Genomic DNA, 21,812 nt, shown 5'->3' with positions numbered 1-21,812 from the left:
TGCAACAGTGAATACACTCAAACATCTACATTTATGGTGTGTACATAACTGTACTTTTTTGTCATGGAAGGCTGCCTTTTTCATGGCATTTGCCTCGACCAAGAGGGTTTCTGAGCTTCAAGCATTACCTATTAAGCCTCCTCACCTAGTTTTCCATAAATACAGAATGTTCCTGTGGACCAATCCATCTTTATTGCCAAAGGTGGCTTCAGAATCCAATATTAACCAGGCCATTAATTTGCCAGTCTTTTTTCCAGATTTCTAAAATAAAGGGGAGTACAAATGACATCTACATCTACTAGACATGCTCAGGCAGCTGCATTTCTACCTGCATAGAATCAAAAGCTTGCATAAATTTGATCAGCTTTTTGTCTCCTTTTCTAAACCCTTTTTGGGAAAGCCGGTCTCTGAAGTTTCTATTCCTCGTTGAATTTCAAAGTGTATTTCTTTGGCCTGTCAAGCCAAAAGTTTGTCTCCACAAGGACGTGTCCAGAAACATTCTGCCAGATCAGTCTCTACTTCTAGGGCCTTTTGGTCCAGGGTTTCTCTTGATATCTATTCTGCTGCAACTTGAGTCTTATCACATACTTTCATTTCTCATTATAAATTGGATCTTCTTTCTAGGAGCAGGGCATCTTTTGGCTCAGCTGTGCTCTGGAATATCCTTCCATGAGGACCTGCCAGGTTTTTTGTTTGTAGTTAGGGACTCTGTTCCTCAGGTTGAAGACCAAATGAAAACAACTTCACATAAATAAGTTATGTACTTACCATAACATTCCATCTGAGTTGTTGCTCTTCATTTGTCTTCAACTATCCCTCCCTCCATCCCCCTGCCTTGATTTTGGGCTGCATAGCGGACTGGATTGAAGAAACATAGACCCTCATGTCCTAGCTAGCATTCAGTATGTGGGCCTTCATACAGTTGTGCCAGGTTTTATAGGCCGGTTGACCTTTTAAGTTGGTGCTGTTTCTGCAACAAACTCGATCTGAGGGGAGGAGGGAGAGAGGGGCATTGTGGGTAGGTGAGAAGCTTGGACTTTGGATCCAGTGCTGGAGTATATAGCCGAGTCGGATCCATGCCGGATCTCAGTCCCTCAGGTTGAAAACAAATGAAAAGCAACAACTCAGATGGAACGTTGTGGTAAGTACATAACTTATTATTTTGGTCGAAGCAGGGGCATGGTCGGACAAATGAAGTGTGTGAGTATAAACTGAGATGTGGTGTATAGAAAGTTATGAAACATATAGGTTGGATGCTGCATACTAATAAGAATGTTTACCTTCTAAACTGAAATATAAAGAAGACAGGTTATGTGGGTTATCTGATAATAGAGAAGGTGCAGGAAATTTTGACACCAGTGTATATAGTGTGGAGCATATAATGGACATGGTTGCCCATTTGCTGAGTGACAGGGTTTTGGGGGAGTGGCTAGGGAGTACCACATTCAAGAGTACAGGGGACATAGCAAATAGAAGAAACCAAGTAGATCTGAGGAAAAAGTTACAGATGGTGGTGTGTTTTGGGTGAAAGGGTGAGAGACATACAAGAAATAATCAATGCCTGTTTTGAGAAGTAGGGTGGTTAATGGCTTTAGTTGGAAGAGATACATATCTGGCTTTCTTCCAAGACAAAATTGCATGCTATATCAGGAGAAATGTATGTGATTGTTTAATGGTGTTGTACTTTTGAGAAGTGTTTTGATAGATGCCCTGGAAATGGGAGTCACGTCACTATGGCAATAAAGAAACACCCCTACAGTGCAGTGATGGAAGTTCTCATACTGAGAGTTACAGAAATTTGCATATGATACTGCATGGAATTGTGTCATTATGGGGTTGTAAATATGTTGATTTAAGCAACAGCTGTAAAGACTTTTTTTTCCCCAAACAAGTGTTCTTCGGCAGACTGATGTCTCAGTGACTGAGGAAAGGCATTTCTCAGGTGTAATTTTACAGGATTACAAAGATATGTAGTACATATAAATTATATAGATTATAAAGATATGTAGTATGGAGAGAGATGCACACAGCTGGATTATATCCTATACAGGAGGGCCAGTTTGAAGGAGATTGGAGACTGTAAAGTGGTGACGAGGGAAAGTGTAGTTAGGCAGCATAGAATGGTGGTCTGTAGAATGACTTTGGTGATCAAGAAGAGGAGGAGGAGTGTGAGGGCAGCACCAAGGATCAAATGGGGGAAAGTGAAAAAGGGTGATTATGAGGTGGAGTTCAGGAAAGAGTTAAGACAGGCACTGGGTGGCAGTGAAATGTTACCGAATAGCTGGGTAACTACAGCAGAGCTAGTAAGGGAGACTGCTAGAAAGGTGCTTGGTGTGACATCTGGACAGAGGAAGGAGGGCAAGGAGACCTGTTGGTGGAATGAGGATAGTATATGGAGAAAGATTCTGGCGAAGAAGAAGTGGGATTGTCAGAGAGATGAAGAAAGTAGAAAGGAGTATAAAGAGATGAGGTGCATGGTAAAGAGAGAGGTGGCAAAGGTTAAGGATAAGGTGTATAGAGAGTTGTATGAAAGGTTGGACACTAAGGAGGGAGAAAAGGACCTGTACCGATTGGCTAGACCAAGCTAGTAAAGATGTGCAGCAGGTAAAGGTGGTAAAGGATAATGAAGGAAACGTACTTACAAATGAGGAGAGTGTGTTGAACAGATGGAAGGAGTGCTGTGAGGGGCTGATGAATGAAGAGAATGAGAGAGAAGGCTGGATGATGTGGGGATAGTGAATCAGGAAGTGCAATGAATTAGCAAGGCGGAAGTAAGGATAGCTATGAAGAGGATGAAGAATGGAAAGGCTGTTGGTCCAGATGACATACCTGTGGAAGCTTGGAGGTGTTTAGGAGAAATGGCAGTGGAATTTTTAACCAGATTGTTTAATAAAATCTTGGAAAGTGAGAGGATGCCTGAGGAGTGGAGAAAGTGTTTTGGTACCGATTTTTAAGAATAAAGGTGATGTGCAGAGCTGTAGTAACTACAGAGGGATAAAACTGATCAGTCACAGCATGAAATTTTGGGAAGCTAGGTTAAGAAGGGAGGTGATGATTAGTGATCATCAGTATGGTTTCATGCCAGGAAAGAGCACTACTGATGCGATGTTTGCTCTGAGAGTGTTGATGGAGAAGTACAGAGAAGGTCAGAAGGGGTTGCATTGTGTCTTTGTGGATTTAGGGAAAGCATATGACAGGGTGCCTAGAGAGGAGTTGTGGTATTGTATGAGGAAGTCGGGAGTGGCAGAGAAGTATGTAAGAGTGGTACAGGATATGTACAAGGGTAGTGTGACAGCGGTGAAGTCTGCCATGGGAGTGACATATGCGTTTAAGCTGGAGGTGGGATTACATCAAGGATCAGCTCTGAGCCCTTTCTTATTTGCACTGGTGATGGACAGGTTGACAGATGAGATCAGACAGGAGTTCCCGTGGACTATGATGTTTGCAGATGACATTGTGATATGTAGTGAGACTAGGGAACAGGTTGAGGAGACCCTGGAGAGGTGGAGATATGCTCTAGAGAGGAGAGGAATGAAGGTCAGCCGGACTAAGATGGAATAAACTTGTGTGAATGAAAGAGAGGATAGAGGAATGGTGGGGATGCAGAGAGTAGAGTTGGCGAAGTTGGAGGAGTTTAAATACTTGGGATCAACAGTTCAGAGTAATGGCGAGTGTGGAAGAGAGGTGAAGAAGAGATTACAGGCAGGGTGGAGAAGTGTGTCAGGAATGATTTGTGACAGACTAGTACCAGTAAGAGTGAAAGGGAAGGTCTACAAAAGGGTAGTGAGACCAGCTATGTTATATGGGTTGGAGACAATGGCATTGACAAAAAGGCAGGAGTCAGAGCTGGATGTGGCAGAGTTAAAGATGTTAAGATTTGCACTGGGTGTGACGGGGGTAGACAAGATTAGGAATAAGTATATTAGAGAGTCAGCCCAGGTTGGACAGTTTGGAGACAAAGCCAGAGAGGCGAGATTGCATTGGTTTGGACATGTGCTGAGGAGGGATGCTGGGTATATTGGGAAAAGGATGCCAAGGATGGAGCTGCCAGGTAAGTGGAAAAGAGGAAGGCCTAAGATAAGGTTTATGGATGTAGTTAGAGAGGACATGCAGGTGGTTGGTGTGACAGAGCAAGATGCAGAGGACAGGAAGAAATGTAAACAGGTGATCCACTGTGGCGACCCTTAACCGGGAAAAGCCGAAAGAAGAAGACAAAGATATATATATAGTACAGGACTGAGTATGAATGGAGCACTGCAAATGACCTAAGGCCTTGCAAAGTTGTTTGTTAACCTGTTAAGCCCCTGGGTATAAGCACCTGTTTTTAGGGGCAAGTCGGTAGCTTTGTCTGGTTTAATGACTTGTTCAGAATCAAGCATCTTGTAGGTGGACATAGGGAATGAAACTCAGAGGCACAGAATGAAGCTTAACAGCGCCTAGCCTTTTCCCTGTTTGCTGAAGTGCCATACCCAGGACTGTGACTGAATGGCTCATGAATAAATAAAGGAAGAATGCCTTCACCTAGAGAGTGGTGTCAAGACAGAAATGTAAAAGTTGAAACTGTATGTCCCCTGATTCAGAATATGTATGCATGAGCCCATCACGCTGAAGATTGGATGATAGCCATATATATGCTCTGCTGCTCTGTAGTCTGACCCATTTAGGGATCAAATCTACAGACTTGTCTCTCCTGTCATATAGGATAGACCCTTTAAGAGATCAGACCTGCAGGGCTGCCTTTCCCGTCATATAAGACAGGCCCCTTTATAGATCAAACTTAAAAGCTTGCCTCTCCAGTTATATATACAAAGGACAAGATGTTTTAGAGAGCAAATCTACAGACCTGCTTCTCATATACAACAGACACTTTTTAGGATCAAATCTAAAAGATTGAAGCCAGCACTATGGCATAGAGGGATAAAGCCCTAACTATGGCCCAGGTGACCTGAGCTCATTTAACATTTTGGGCATCTAAGACACTGGCTGGGAGGGATGGGACAGCCCATTCATTGATGATGCTTCCTGAGGGGGGAGCCATGGTCCAAAGAGCAGAGTAGCCCTCGGACAATGGTCAGAAAACACAAGGGAGGTAATGAGATACGTTCTAAAATAAAGTTCACCCAATGGATGTAGTCATTCAGACTCCCAGGACTCTAACTTATGAGCTGGCTCCAGCTGTACTGGAATATGTCCAGGGGGAAAGAAGGCAGCTGGAAGACCCAGTGACGGACGATGGGTAGAGTGCCCAAAGAATGATATAGGGGAGAAAATCTAAAGGACTTCCTCTACTTCCACATAGAACAGACCCTTTCAGAGGTCATCTCTAGAGGCTTGCCTTTCCTATCATATAGGGCTGATTCCTTTAGGGATTAAAGATATAGAACTGTCTCTCTTGTCATATAGGGCAGATGTACTTAGTGATTGTAACTACATGTGTGGCCCACCATTCATGAAGCTTTCATAAAAGAAACCTGTAGATTGACAGAGTTAACACACTGAATTCTTTGCTTTTTATTACTTTATCAGTTATGTCAGTACACTTAAGTAGAAATGAAAAGGAAGCAAGTATTTGTATAAAATATTGAAGAAACCTAAGATTTTTGAGTTGCACCTGTCGTGTGAACCTTTTCACTACCTTTGAAGTGACATTTAAAGATATCTGTATAGTAACTGAACTGCATTGCTTGTTTTGTACATTTTGGGCTAGTTGAGATGTAATTCATTGTTTAATTCTTGTTTTTATTTCTTATCGATTTGTTTATTTTTCCTTCTAGTATATTCACTCAGCAGGCATCATTCACAGGGTAGGTGCTTTTTTATTATTGATAACATTGAATAAAAATAGGGTATGTTTGTACTGTACATGCATGGGTTTGCATTCTACCCACTAATGTCTATTCCATTATTCTAGAATTTTGTCAAACGTAGAGAAGGGAAAAGAAACAAAGAAAAATGTTTTCTGTAGTAGATTATGTACAGCAAATTGTTTATAGTTTTGTTAATTAATATTTCTTTTGCTTATGTGCACTTCTTTCATGGATCAGGACAGTATATGCAGCAACCCATAAATGTTCTTTTTGTTGTAATATTTTATCTGAAGTGGGGTTTCCCTTGCCTGCCTTCCTTGTCTTACCAGTAGTTTGTTACAGTAAAGTACAGGTAAGTGAACCTCATTCAGAGAGAAGTACAGGCTACTTTAATTATCTATTCTGTATGACGTCATTATCGCATCTAAGAAAGAAATGTATATGGCAGAAGGGACGTATTTTTGCCTACAATACAAAGTTCGTCTGTACCGCTTTGCTTTGGTTAACTGTTTATCTTATAGGTTAGTAGTTCTTTGTTCAACCTTATAGGATTTATCTCCTTTTTAGCTACACTAGGGTTGATGGTGAGTCCTTATTTTTCTTCAATTTTCAGGTCACCTGTGCTAAATAATATTAGAAGCCCCTTTAACTAGAATCAAGTGCATCAGGAAACAGCTAAATGGAAGACGAGAAGCTGTAACATTTTCCTAATGTGTACGAGTTCTTCATTAGTAATTCCTACATGGCTGTACAACAAGAATATTTCAGTGAAATACACAAACACATATGTAGTTATGCACAAACCTGTATGTAGTTATATATATACACACACACACACACACACACACACACACACACACACACACACACACACACTATAAATTACTGTATACAAAGTACACTAGGAGATTAGAACCTTTCAGCTTCTGATAAGTCAGCTAACCAAAATGGAAACTGTCCCCCTACCCAACAGTTAACTTTTATTTGCTCTTGCACAGTAAAGAGACTCATCTACCATGAGTATGCAGCCTGCCAGCTGCATGTTGTCAGATTCTACCACCCTTCTTCTCATTTGTAACACTAATCCTTAGTGCTTCTTCATACGTGACTTAATTATTATGTTTGTATCCTGTTAACCCTTTTCTCTTGTATCCTGTTAAGTACATATATCCAAGGAAGCATATCTTTTAAGGATAGGAACCCAAAATGCATGTGTCAGTGCTTTCTGGGGAAGCTGTAAGTCCTTGTTAACCAGTAACATTATTTCCCATCCATGGTAGGATTTGTGTTATATTCACCTCATCCATTTTTTTCCTTTTTTTGAAAGTGCTACCTCTTCATGATGTTTTTTTTAGTGAAGCAGTTGTTAGTAGCTCGTCGGGTAGCCTATTCACTTTGATACTGGAAGATCAGAAGGCTGTGGGTTCTCTTCCCACCTCTGGGAACAAAAACATGACCACACTAGGTTTGATAACATACATTACGGCAGTGTAACTCATAGTGCAGTAGGCTTGGTAGCTTACAGTACAAGAATAAGTCACAGGGCATTGGGTTCGATAGTTTAGACTGCAGCAGAGTGAGTTTGAGTGCATTAGGTTCAGTAGCTTACAAGTACATTGAAGTAAGTCATAATGCATGAAGTTTGAAAGTAAGTGCATCGCATTAGATTTGTTAGGTTAGAGTTCATCAGACTAAGTTAGAGTGCATCAAGTTATGTATCTTACAACACCACAAAGTAAGTCATGGTGAATTATGTCCGATGGCTTACAGCTATAGCAGTGTAAATCACGGTACCTTACTTCTGGTAGCTTTCCAGGTACAGCAGGGTAAGTCATGCTACATTAAGTCCGATATCTTGCAGCTATAGCAGTGTAAATCACGGTACCTTACTTCTGGTAGCTTTCCAGGTACAGCAGGGTAAGTCATGCTACATTAAGTCTGATGGCTTACAGCTATAGCAGTGTAAATCACGGTACCTTACTTCTGGTAGCTTTCCAGGTACAGCAGGGTAAGTCATGCTACATTAAGTCCGATATCTTACAGCTATAGCAGTGTAAATCACGGTACCTTACTTCTGGTAGCTTTCCAGGTACAGCAGGGTAAGTCATGCTACATTAAGTCCGATATCTTACAGCTATAGCAGTGTAAATCACGGTACCTTACTTCTGGTAGCTTTCCAGGTACAGCAGGGTAAGTCATGCTACATTAAGTCCGATATCTTACAGCTATAGCAGTGTAAATCACTGTACCTTACTTCTGGTAGCTTTCCAGGTACAGCAGGGTAAGTCATGCTACATTAAGTCCGATATCTTACAGCTATAGCAGTGTAAATCACGGTACCTTACTTCTGGTAGCTTTCCAGGTACAGCAGGGTAAGTCATGCTACATTAAGTCTGATATCTTACAGCTATAGCAGTGTAAATCACGGTACCTTACTTCTGGTAGCTTTCCAGGTACAGCAGGGTAAGTCATGCTACATTAAGTCCGATGGCTTACAGCTATAGCAGTGTAAATCACTGTACCTTACTTCTGGTAGCTTTCCAGGTACAGCAGGGTAAGTCATGCTACATTAAGTCCGATATCTTACAGCTATAGCAGTGTAAATCACGGTACCTTACTTCTGGTAGCTTTCCAGGTACAGCAGGGTAAGTCATGCTACATTAAGTCCGATATCTTACAGCTATAGCAGTGTAAATCACGGTACCTTACTTCTGGTAGCTTTCCAGGTACAGCAGGGTAAGTCATGCTACATTAAGTCCGATATCTTACAGCTATAGCAGTGTAAATCACTGTACCTTACTTCTGGTAGCTTTCCAGGTACAGCAGGGTAAGTCATGCTACATTAAGTCCGATATCTTACAGCTATAGCAGTGTAAATCACGGTACCTTACTTCTGGTAGCTTTCCAGGTACAGCAGGGTAAGTCATGCTACATTAAGTCCGATATCTTACAGCTATAGCAGTGTAAATCACGGTACCTTACTTCTGGTAGCTTTCCAGGTACAGCAGGGTAAGTCATGCTACATTAAGTCCGATATCTTACAGCTATAGCAGTGTAAATCACGGTACCTTACTTCTGGTAGCTTTCCAGGTACAGCAGGGTAAGTCATGCTACATTAAGTCCGATATCTTGCAGCTATAGCAGTGTAAATCACGGTACCTTACTTCTGGTAGCTTTCCAGGTACAGCAGGGTAAGTCATGCTACATTAAGTCCGATATCTTACAGCTATAGCAGTGTAAATCACGGTACCTTACTTCTGGTAGCTTTCCAGGTACAGCAGGGTAAGTCATGCTACATTAAGTCCGATATCTTGCAGCTATAGCAGTGTAAATCACGGTACCTTACTTCTGGTAGCTTTCCAGGTACAGCAGGGTAAGTCATGCTACATTAAGTCTGATATCTTACAGCTATAGCAGTGTAAATCACGGTACCTTACTTCTGGTAGCTTTCCAGGTACAGCAGGGTAAGTCATGCTACATTAAGTCTGATATCTTACAGCTATAGCAGTGTAAATCACGGTACCTTACTTCTGGTAGCTTTCCAGGTACAGCAGGGTAAGTCATGCTACATTAAGTCCGATATCTTGCAGCTATAGCAGTGTAAATCACGGTACCTTACTTCTGGTAGCTTTCCAGGTACAGCAGGGTAAGTCATGCTACATTAAGTCCGATATCTTGCAGCTATAGCAGTGTAAATCACGGTACCTTACTTCTGGTAGCTTTCCAGGTACAGCAGGGTAAGTCATGCTACATTAAGTCCGATATCTTGCAGCTATAGCAGTGTAAATCACGGTACCTTACTTCTGGTAGCTTTCCAGGTACAGCAGGGTAAGTCATGCTACATTAAGTCCGATATCTTGCAGCTATAGCAGTGTAAATCACGGTACCTTACTTCTGGTAGCTTTCCAGGTACAGCAGGGTAAGTCATGCTACATTAAGTCCGATATCTTACAGCTATAGCAGTGTAAATCACGGTACCTTACTTCTGGTAGCTTTCCAGGTACAGCAGGGTAAGTCATGCTACATTAAGTCCGATATCTTACAGCTATAGCAGTGTAAATCACGGTACCTTACTTCTGGTAGCTTTCCAGGTACAGCAGGGTAAGTCATGCTACATTAAGTCCGATATCTTACAGCTATAGCAGTGTAAATCACGGTACCTTACTTCTGGTAGCTTTCCAGGTACAGCAGGGTAAGTCATGCTACATTAAGTCCGATATCTTACAGCTATAGCAGTGTAAATCACGGTACCTTACTTCTGGTAGCTTTCCAGGTACAGCAGGGTAAGTCATGCTACATTAAGTCCGATATCTTACAGCTATAGCAGTGTAAATCACGGTACCTTACTTCTGGTAGCTTTCCAGGTACAGCAGGGTAAGTCATGCTACATTAAGTCCGATATCTTACAGCTATAGCAGTGTAAATCACGGTACCTTACTTCTGGTAGCTTTCCAGGTACAGCAGGGTAAGTCATGCTACATTAAGTCCGATATCTTGCAGCTATAGCAGTGTAAATCACTGTACCTTACTTCTGGTAGCTTTCCAGGTACAGCAGGGTAAGTCATGCTACATTAAGTCCGATATCTTGCAGCTATAGCAGTGTAAATCACGGTACCTTACTTCTGGTAGCTTTCCAGGTACAGCAGGGTAAGTCATGCTACATTAAGTCTGATATCTTGCAGCTATAGCAGTGTAAATCACGGTACCTTACTTCTGGTAGCTTTCCAGGTACAGCAGGGTAAGTCATGCTACATTAAGTCCGATATCTTGCAGCTATAGCAGTGTAAATCACGGTACCTTACTTCTGGTAGCTTTCCAGGTACAGCAGGGTAAGTCATGCTACATTAAGTCCGATATCTTACAGCTATAGCAGTGTAAATCACGGTACCTTACTTCTGGTAGCTTTCCAGGTACAGCAGGGTAAGTCATGCTACATTAAGTCTGATATCTTGCAGCTATAGCAGTGTAAATCACGGTACCTTACTTCTGGTAGCTTTCCAGGTACAGCAGGGTAAGTCATGCTACATTAAGTCCGATGGCTTACAGCTATAGCAGTGTAAATCACGGTACCTTACTTCTGGTAGCTTTCCAGGTACAGCAGGGTAAGTCATGCTACATTAAGTCCGATGGCTTACAGCTATAGCAGTGTAAATCATGGTACCTTACTTCTGGTAGCTTTCCAGGTACAGCAGGGTAAGTCATGCTACATTAAGTCCGATATCTTGCAGCTATAGCAGTGTAAATAACGGTACCTTACTTCTGGTAGCTTTCCAGGTACAGCAGGGTAAGTCATGCTACATTAAGTCCGATATCTTGCAGCTATAGCAGTGTAAATCACGGTACCTTACTTCTGGTAGCTTTCCAGGTACAGCAGGGTAAGTCATGCTACATTAAGTCCGATATCTTACAGCTATAGCAGTGTAAATCACGGTACCTTACTTCTGGTAGCTTTCCAGGTACAGCAGGGTAAGTCATGCTACATTAAGTCCGATATCTTGCAGCTATAGCAGTGTAAATCACGGTACCTTACTTCTGGTAGCTTTCCAGGTACAGCAGGGTAAGTCATGCTACATTAAGTCCGATATCTTGCAGCTATAGCAGTGTAAATCACGGTACCTTACTTCTGGTAGCTTTCCAGGTACAGCAGGGTAAGTCATGCTACATTAAGTCTGATATCTTGCAGCTATAGCAGTGTAAATCACGGTACCTTACTTCTGGTAGCTTTCCAGGTACAGCAGGGTAAGTCATGCTACATTAAGTCCGATGGCTTACAGCTATAGCAGTGTAAATCACGGTACCTTACTTCTGGTAGCTTTCCAGGTACAGCAGGGTAAGTCATGCTACATTAAGTCCGATATCTTACAGCTATAGCAGTGTAAATCACGGTACCTTACTTCTGGTAGCTTTCCAGGTACAGCAGGGTAAGTCATGCTACATTAAGTCCGATATCTTACAGCTATAGCAGTGTAAATCACGGTACCTTACTTCTGGTAGCTTTCCAGGTACAGCAGGGTAAGTCATGCTACGTTAAGTCCGATATCTTACAGCTATAGCAGTGTAAATCACGGTACCTTACTTCTGGTAGCTTTCCAGGTACAGCAGGGTAAGTCATGCTACATTAAGTCTGATATCTTGCAGCTATAGCAGTGTAAATCACGGTACCTTACTTCTGGTAGCTTTCCAGGTACAGCAGGGTAAGTCATGCTACATTATGTCCGATATCTTACAGCTATAGCAGTGTAAATCACGGTACCTTACTTCTGGTAGCTTTCCAGGTACAGCAGGGTAAGTCATGCTACATTAAGTCCGATATCTTACAGCTATAGCAGTGTAAATCACGGTACCTTACTTCTGGTAGCTTTCCAGGTACAGCAGGGTAAGTCATGCTACATTAAGTCCGATATCTTACAGCTATAGCAGTGTAAATCACGGTACCTTACTTCTGGTAGCTTTTCAGGTACAGCAGGGTAAGTCATGCTACATTAAGTCCGATATCTTGCAGCTATAGCAGTGTAAATCACGGTACCTTACTTCTGGTAGCTTTCCAGGTACAGCAGGGTAAGTCATGCTACATTAAGTCCGATATCTTGCAGCTATAGCAGTGTAAATCACGGTACCTTACTTCTGGTAGCTTTCCAGGTACAGCAGGGTAAGTCATGCTACATTAAGTCCGATATCTTGCAGCTATAGCAGTGTAAATCATGGTACCTTACTTCTGGTAGCTTTCCAGGTACAGCAGGGTAAGTCATGCTACATTAAGTCCGATATCTTGCAGCTATAGCAGTGTAAATCACGGTACCTTACTTCTGGTAGCTTTCCAGGTACAGCAGGGTAAGTCATGCTACATTAAGTCCGATGGCTTACAGCTATAGCAGTGTAAATCACGGTACCTTACTTCTGGTAGCTTTCCAGGTACAGCAGGGTAAGTCATGCTACATTAAGTCCGATATCTTACAGCTATAGCAGTGTAAATCACGGTACCTTACTTCTGGTAGCTTTCCAGGTACAGCAGGGTAAGTCATGCTACATTAAGTCCGATATCTTGCAGCTATAGCAGTGTAAATCACGGTACCTTACTTCTGGTAGCTTTACAGGTACAGCAGGGTAAGTCATGCTACATTAAGTCCGATGGCTTACAGCTATAGCAGTGTAAATCACGGTACCTTACTTCTGGTAGCTTTCCAGGTACAGCAGGGTAAGTCATGCCACATTAAGTCCGATATCTTACAGCTATAGCAGTGTAAATCACCTTACCTTACTTCTGGTAGCTTTCCAGGTACAGCAGGGTAAGTCATGCTACATTAAGTCTGATATCTTACAGCTATAGCAGTGTAAATCACGGTACCTTACTTCTGGTAGCTTTCCAGGTACAGCAGGGTAAGTCATGCTACGTTAAGTCCGATATCTTGCAGCTATAGCAGTGTAAATCATGGTACCTTACTTCTGGTAGCTTTCCAGGTACAGCAGGGTAAGTCATGCTACATTAAGTCCGATATCTTACAGCTATAGCAGTGTAAATCACGGTACCTTACTTCTGGTAGCTTTCCAGGTACAGCAGGGTAAGTCATGCTACATTAAGTCCGATATCTTACAGCTATAGCAGTGTAAATCACGGTACCTTACTTCTGGTAGCTTTCCAGGTACAGCAGGGTAAGTCATGCTACATTAAGTCCGATATCTTACAGCTATAGCAGTGTAAATCACTGTACCTTACTTCTGGTAGCTTTCCAGGTACAGCAGGGTAAGTCATGCTACATTAAGTCCGATATCTTGCAGCTATAGCAGTGTAAATCACGGTACTTTACTTCTGGTAGCTTTACAGGTACAGCAGGGTAAGTCATGCTACATTAAGTCTGATATCTTACAGCTATAGCAGTGTAAATCACGGTACCTTACTTCTGGTAGCTTTCCAGGTACAGCAGGGTAAGTCATGCTACATTAAGTCCGATATCTTACAGCTATAGCAGTGTAAATCATGGTACCTTACTTCTGGTAGCTTTCCAGGCACAGCAGGGTAAGTCATGCTACATTAAGTCCGATATCTTGCAGCTATAGCAGTGTAAATCACGGTACCTTACTTCTGGTAGCTTTCCATGTACAGCAGGGTAAGTCATGCTACATTAAGTCCGATATCTTACAGCTATAGCAGTGTAAATCACGGTACCTTACTTCTGGTAGCTTTCCAGGTACAGCAGGGTAAGTCATGCTACATTAAGTCCGATATCTTACAGCTATAGCAGTGTAAATCACGGTACCTTACTTCTGGTAGCTTTCCAGGTACAGCAGGGTAAGTCATGCTACATTAAGTCCGATATCTTACAGCTATAGCAGTGTAAATAACGGTACCTTACTTCTGGTAGCTTTCCAGGTACAGCAGGGTAAGTCATGCTACATTAAGTCCGATATCTTGCAGCTATAGCAGTGTAAATCACGGTACCTTACTTCTGGTAGCTTTCCAGGTACAGCAGGGTAAGTCATGCTACATTAAGTCTGATATCTTGCAGCTATAGCAGTGTAAATCACGGTACCTTACTTCTGGTAGCTTTCCAGGTACAGCAGGGTAAGTCATGCTACATTAAGTCCGATATCTTGCAGCTATAGCAGTGTAAATCACGGTACCTTACTTCTGGTAGCTTTCCAGGTACAGCAGGGTAAGTCATGCTACATTAAGTCCGATGGCTTACAGCTATAGCAGTGTAAATCATGGTACCTTACTTCTGGTAGCTTTCCAGGTACAGCAGGGTAAGTCATGCTACATTAAGTCCGATATCTTGCAGCTATAGCAGTGTAAATCACGGTACCTTACTTCTGGTAGCTTTCCAGGTACAGCAGGGTAAGTCATGCTACATTAAGTCCGATATCTTACAGCTATAGCAGTGTAAATCACGGTACCTTACTTCTGGTAGCTTTCCAGGTACAGCAGGGTAAGTCATGCTACATTAAGTCCGATATCTTACAGCTATAGCAGTGTAAATCACGGTACCTTACTTCTGGTAGCTTTCCAGGTACAGCAGGGTAAGTCATGCTACATTAAGTCCGATATCTTGCAGCTATAGCAGTGTAAATCATGGTACCTTACTTCTGGTAGCTTTACAGGTACAGCAGGGTAAGTCATGCTACATTAAGTCTGATATCTTGCAGCTATAGCAGTGTAAATCACGGTACCTTACTTCTGGTAGCTTTCCAGGTACAGCAGGGTAAGTCATGCTACATTAAGTCCGATATCTTGCAGCTATAGCAGTGTAAATCACGGTACCTTACTTCTGGTAGCTTTCCAGGTACAGCAGGGTAAGTCATGCTACATTAAGTCCGATATCTTGCAGCTATAGCAGTGTAAATCACGGTACCTTACTTCTGGTAGCTTTCCAGGTACAGCAGGGTAAGTCATGCTACATTAAGTCCGATATCTTGCAGCTATAGCAGTGTAAATCACGGTACCTTACTTCTGGTAGCTTTCCAGGTACAGCAGGGTAAGTCATGCTACATTAAGTCCGATATCTTACAGCTATAGCAGTGTAAATCACGGTACCTTACTTCTGGTAGCTTTCCAGGTACAGCAGGGTAAGTCATGCTACATTAAGTCCGATATCTTACAGCTATAGCAGTGTAAATAATGGTACCTTACTTCTGGTAGCTTTCCAGGTACAGCAGGGTAAGTCATGCTACATTAAGTCCGATATCTTGCAGCTATAGCAGTGTAAATCATGGTACCTTACTTCTGGTAGCTTTCCAGGTACAGCAGGGTAAGTCATGCTACATTAAGTCTGATATCTTGCAGCTATAGCAGTGTAAATCACAGTACCTTACTTCTGGTAGCTTTCCAGGTACAGCAGGGTAAGTCATGCTACATTAAGTCCGATATCTTACAGCTATAGCAGTGTAAATAACGGTACCTTACTTCTGGTAGCTTTCCAGGTACAGCAGGGTAAGTCATGCTACATTAAGTCCGATATCTTGCAGCTATAGCAGTGTAAATCACGGTACCTTACTTCTGGTAGCTTTCCAGGTACAGCAGGGTAAGTCATGCTACATTAAGTCCGATATCTTACAGCTATAGCAGTGTAAATCACGGTACCTTACTTCTGGTAGCTTTCCAGGTACAGCAGGGTAAGTCATGCTACATTAAGTCCGATATCTTGCAGCTATAGCAGTGTAAATCACGGTACCTTACTTCTGGTAGCTTTCCAGGTACAGCAGGGTAAGTCATGCTACATTAAGTCTGATATCTTACAGCTATAGCAGTGTAAATCATGGTACCTTACTTCTGGTAGCTTTCCAGGTACAGCAGGGTAAGTCATGCTACATTAAGTCCGATATCTTGCAGCTATAGCAGTGTAAATCATGGTACCTTACTTCTGGTAGCTTTCCAGGTACAGCAGGGTAAGTCATGCTACATTAAGTCCGATGGCTTACAGCTATAGCAGTGTAAATCACGGTACCTTACTTCTGGTAGCTTTCCAGGTACAGCAGGGTAAGTCATGCTACATTAAGTCCGATATCTTGCAGCTATAGCAGTGTAAATCACGGTACCTTACTTCTGGTAGCTTTCCAGGTACAGCAGGGTAAGTCATGCTACATTAAGTCCGATATCTTGCAGCTATAGCAGTGTAAATCACGGTACCTTACTTCTGGTAGCTTTACAGGTACAGCAGGGTAAGTCATGCTACATTAAGTCCGATGGCTTACAGCTATAGCAGTGTAAATCACGGTACCTTACTTCTGGTAGCTTTCCAGGTACAGCAGGGTAAGTCATGCTACATTAAGTCCGATATCTTACAGCTATAGCAGTGTAAATCACGGTACCTTACTTCTGGTAGCTTTCCAGGTACAGCAGGGTAAGTCATGCTACATTAAGTCCGATATCTTACAGCTATAGCAGTGTAAATCACGGTACCTTACTTCTGGTAGCTTTCCAGGTACAGCAGGGTAAGTCATGCTACATTAAGTGTGATATCTTGCAGCTATAGCAGTGTAAATCACGGTACCTTACTTCTGGTAGCTTTCCAGGTACAGCAGGGTAAGTCATGCTACATTAAGTCCGATATCTTACAGCTATAGCAGTGTAAATCACGGTACCTTCCTTCTGGTAGCTTTCCAGGTACAGCAGGGTAAGTCATGCTACATTAAGTCCGATATCTTACAGCTATAGCAGTGTAAATCACGGTACCTTACTTCTGGTAGCTTTCCAGGTACAGCAGGGTAAGTCATGCTACATTAAGTCCGATATCTTACAGCTATAGCAGTGTAAATAATGGTACCTTACTTCTGGTAGCTTTCCAGGTACAGCAGGGTAAGTCATGCTACATTAAGTCCGATATCTTGCAGCTAAAGCAGTGTAAATCACGGTACCTTACTTCTGGTAGCTTTCCAGGTACAGCAGGGTAAGTCATGCTACATTAAGTCCGATATCTTGCAGCTATAGCAGTGTAAATCACGGTACCTTACTTCTGGTAGCTTTCCAGGTACAGCAGGGTAAGTCATGCTACATTAAGTCCGATATCTTACAGCTATATCAGTGTAAATCACGGTACCTTACTTCTGGTAGCTTTCCAGGTACAGCAGGGTAAGTCATGCTACATTAAGTGTGATATCTTGCAGCTATAGCAGTGTAAATCACGGTACCTTACTTCTGGTAGCTTTCCAGGTACAGCAGGGTAAGTCATGCTACATTAAGTCTGATATCTTGCAGCTATAGCAGTGTAAATCACGGTACCTTACTTCTGGTAGCTTTCCAGGTACAGCAGGGTAAGTCATGCTACATTAAGTCCGATGGCTTACAGCTATAGCAGTGTAAATCACGGTACCTTACTTCTGGTAGCTTTCCAGGTACAGCAGGGTAAGTCATGCTACATTAAGTCTGATATCTTACAGCTATAGCAGTGTAAATCACGGTACCTTACTTCTGGTAGCTTTCCAGGTACAGCAGGGTAAGTCATGCTACATTAAGTCCGATATCTTACAGCTATAGCAGTGTAAATCACGGTACCTTACTTCTGGTAGCTTTCCAGGTACAGCAGGGTAAGTCATGCTACATTAAGTCCGATATCTTACAGCTATAGCAGTGTAAATCACGGTACCTTACTTCTGGTAGCTTTCCAGGTACAGCAGGGTAAGTCATGCTACATTAAGTCCGATATCTTGCAGCTATAGCAGTGTAAATCATGGTACCTTACTTCTGGTAGCTTTCCAGGTACAGCAGGGTAAGTCATGCTACATTAAGTCCGATATCTTGCAGCTATAGCAGTGTAAATCACGGTACCTTACTTCTGGTAGCTTTCCAGGTACAGCAGGGTAAGTCATGCTACGTTAAGTCCGATATCTTGCAGCTATAGCAGTGTAAATCACGGTACCTTACTTCTGGTAGCTTTCCAGGTACAGCAGGGTAAGTCATGCTACATTAAGTCCGATATCTTGCAGCTATAGCAGTGTAAATCACGGTACCTTACTTCTGGTAGCTTTCCAGGTACAGCAGGGTAAGTCATGCTACGTTAAGTCCGATATCTTGCAGCTATAGCAGTGTAAATCATGGTACCTTACTTCTGGTAGCTTTCCAGGTACAGCAGGGTAAGTCATGCTACATTAAGTCCGATATCTTACAGCTATAGCAGTGTAAATCACGGTACCTTACTTCTGGTAGCTTTCCAGGTACAGCAGGGTAAGTCATGCTACATTAAGTCCGATATCTTGCAGCTATAGCAGTGTAAATCACGGTACCTTACTTCTGGTAGCTTTCCAGGTACAGCAGGGTAAGTCATGCTACATTAAGTCCGATATCTTACAGCTATAGCAGTGTAAATAACGGTACCTTACTTCTGGTAGCTTTCCAGGTACAGCAGGGTAAGTCATGCTACATTAAGTCTGATATCTTACAGCTATAGCAGTGTAAATCACGGTACCTTACTTCTGGTAGCTTTCCAGGTACAGCATGGTAAGTCATGCTACATTAAGTCCGATATCTTACAGCTATAGCAGTGTAAATCATGGTACCTTACTTCTGGTAGCTTTCCAGGTACAGCAGGGTAAGTCATGCTACATTAAGTCCGATATCTTACAGCTATAGCAGTGTAAATAACGGTACCTTACTTCTGGTAGCTTTCCAGGTACAGCAGGGTAAGTCATGTTACATTAAGTCCGATATCTTACAGCTATAGCAGTGTAAATCACGGTACCTTACTTCTGGTAGCTTTCCAGGTACAGCAGGGTAAGTCATGCTACATTAAGTCTGATATCTTGCAGCTATAGCAGTGTAAATCACGGTACCTTACTTCTGGTAGCTTTCCAGGTACAGCAGGGTAAGTCATGCTACATTAAGTCCGATGGCTTACAGCTATAGCAGTGTAAATCACGGTACCTTACTTCTGGTAGCTTTCCAGGTACAGCAGGGTAAGTCATGCTACATTAAGTCCGATATCTTACAGCTATAGCAGTGTAAATCATGGTACCTTACTTCTGGTAGCTTTCCAGGTACAGCAGGGTAAGTCATGCTACATTAAGTCTGATACCTTACAGCTATAGCAGTGTAAATCATGGTACCTTACTTCTGGTAGCTTTCCAGGTACAGCAGGGTAAGTCATGCTACATTAAGTCCGATATCTTACAGCTATAGCAGTGTAAATCACGGTACCTTACTTCTGGTAGCTTTCCAGGTACAGCAGGGTAAGTCATGCTACATTAAGTCCGATATCTTACAGCTATAGCAGTGTAAATCACGGTACCTTACTTCTGGTAGCTTTCCAGGTACAGCAGGGTAAGTCATGCTACATTAAGTCCGATATCTTGCAGCTATAGCAGTGTAAATCACTGTACCTTACTTCTGGTAGCTTTCCAGGTACAGCAGGGTAAGTCATGCTACATTAAGTCCGATATCTTACAGCTATAGCAGTGTAAATCACGGTACCTTACTTCTGGTAGCTTTCCAGGTACAGCAGGGTAAATCATGCTACATTATGTTTGATAGCTTACAGGTATAGTATAGTAAATCTTGGCACATTCGTGTTCATAGCTTACAGGTACCATAGAATACGCCACAGTACATTGGCTTCAGTAGCTTGCTGTTACCAGAAGCATTTTCACCAGGGGGTACAGGATTCACTTTCCCACCTTCTCTGTCACTGTGCCAACCTACCCTCCTCTTCACCCTCCTCCCTTTAGGCAACCTGTGCCGAACCAACCTTTCTAGATAAACTATTGTCTGCATACAGGACTTTATCCAGTCCCTGTTAGGTTCAGTAGTTTACTTGTTTGTGGGTTAAGTCCTAGTCCATTAGATTTGATACTTTATCGGTGAAGCAGAGTAATTGATAATAAAACATGGGACTGTTAACTGTATAGTGAAGATATGAAGTATACATTTTCATGTAAGACTCTACAGTGTATCGCAAGTAAAAAGAGTACCTTAGCATGTATACTTGTTCAGCAGTCATAAGATGGAAGAACTGTTATCCAGGATGGTACACAGATAGTCTGTCAGTAGCTTTGCTAAGATGGCGAGTGAAAATTCTGCCTGATGCATTTAGAGGTGGCAGTTTTCATTATAACTTCAGTAGGCATGAAACTTACAGCCTGCTAAGATTCTCCCATAAAATCATGTCAGTGTTGGAGAAAACAGTCTCAAAATTAGGTGACTGAGCTCCAAGCTTCTTCTTAGCTACTTCGTGGAACACTTTGCCACAGGAATTATGAGGTGTAATTAACTCCATGTCACTCATGTATTAAATGCACTGTCATATAACAACATTTAACGTTTCATCTGTTAGTGGCTTAACATCTTAGTTAACTGTATCCTACAGAATCAGTCACTGATCATTTAAGATCTCTTGTCCATCCTAAAGCTGCATGTTTTATCCCCTACCCTTTTACCCTCTTATTGACTTCACACATTTTCATTCTGTAGACATCCCTTTTATACCTGACTTCATTTACCTCTGCATTTCCTGAATTCATTCCTATTACATGTCCTTAGCACCTTTCTCCTTCAGTCACATGCCTCACATATTCCTACACCCTATAGACTTTGTCCACTCATTCCCTGCATCTGCCTAACCAGCTCTATCTATAATTCCCGTAGTTTGGTCTATATTACATTTCATCTGCCATACCCACTCTATCTTTAATTCCCGTAGTTTGGTCTATATTACATTTCATCTGCCTAACCCACTCTATCTATAATTCTCGTAGTTTGGTCTAGATTACATTTCATCTGCCTAACCCACTCAATCTATAATTCCCGTAGTTTGATCTATATTACATTTCATCTGCCTAACCCACTCAATCTATAATTCCATAGTTTTGTCTATATTACATTTCATCTGTCTAACCCACACTGTCTATAATTCCCGTAGTTTGGTCTGTATTACATTTCATCTGTTTAACCCACTTTATCTATGATTCCTCTAGCTTGTCTATTTCACATTTCCTCCTATGACATACATTTAGTACTGTTGCAATTCATGAATATTACAACTGTTTGTTATTCTGAGTTAGGATGCTACTCAGTGGGGATCCCATGCAGTGGTTATGTTTGTATTACCCTGAGTTTGAATGCTCCACCCTGAAGACAACATGCAGTGTTCATGTTTGGGGTACCCTTAGTTAGACTGTCACACATTGAAGCTCCCGTGTACTGTTCATGTTTGGATAACCCTGTTAGAATGGTGTATATTGAGGACCTCATACAGTGTTGCATACAGAGGACTGCATGCAGTGTTTTTGTTTAGGTTACCTTGTATTAGAGTGTTACACACTGAAGCCCCCAAAGAGTGTTCAGGTTTGGGTTACCCTATGTTAAGACTGTTATACTGTTATGCCCCTGTGTAGTGTTCATGTGTGGGTTACCTTAAGTTAGAATGCTGCACACTGAGGACCCCATGATGCATTTGTGTTTAGGTTACCCCAAAGTTAGAGTGCTGTATACTTTGAACACCATGTTTGGATTTGGATAACTCTGTTATCCTGACTAAGGGTGCTACACATTGACACTCACATGCAGTGTTTATCTTTGTATTC

At 42.1% G+C, this 21,812-nt stretch overlaps 1 protein-coding gene across 1 annotated transcript in view; it reads left to right on the top strand.

Annotated features, from left to right (window-relative positions):
* Window positions 1-21,812, top strand: part of LOC122806265 (mitogen-activated protein kinase 13-like) — a 713,780-nt gene that overhangs the window by 289,039 nt on the left and 402,929 nt on the right. The window contains exon 5 of the mRNA XM_044076536.1: window positions 5,775-5,804. Within this exon, the coding sequence (XP_043932471.1) occupies window positions 5,775-5,804 (30 nt within the window). The remainder of the gene's footprint in view (window positions 1-5,774; window positions 5,805-21,812) is intronic.

This window comes from Protopterus annectens, chromosome 7.part0 (genome assembly GCF_019279795.1).
Source record: "Protopterus annectens isolate FY-2018-M chromosome 7.part0, PAN1.0, whole genome shotgun sequence".
NCBI classification, from domain to species: domain Eukaryota; kingdom Metazoa; phylum Chordata; order Ceratodontiformes; family Protopteridae; genus Protopterus; species Protopterus annectens.
This window is presented reverse-complemented; position numbering and strand designations above follow the sequence as displayed.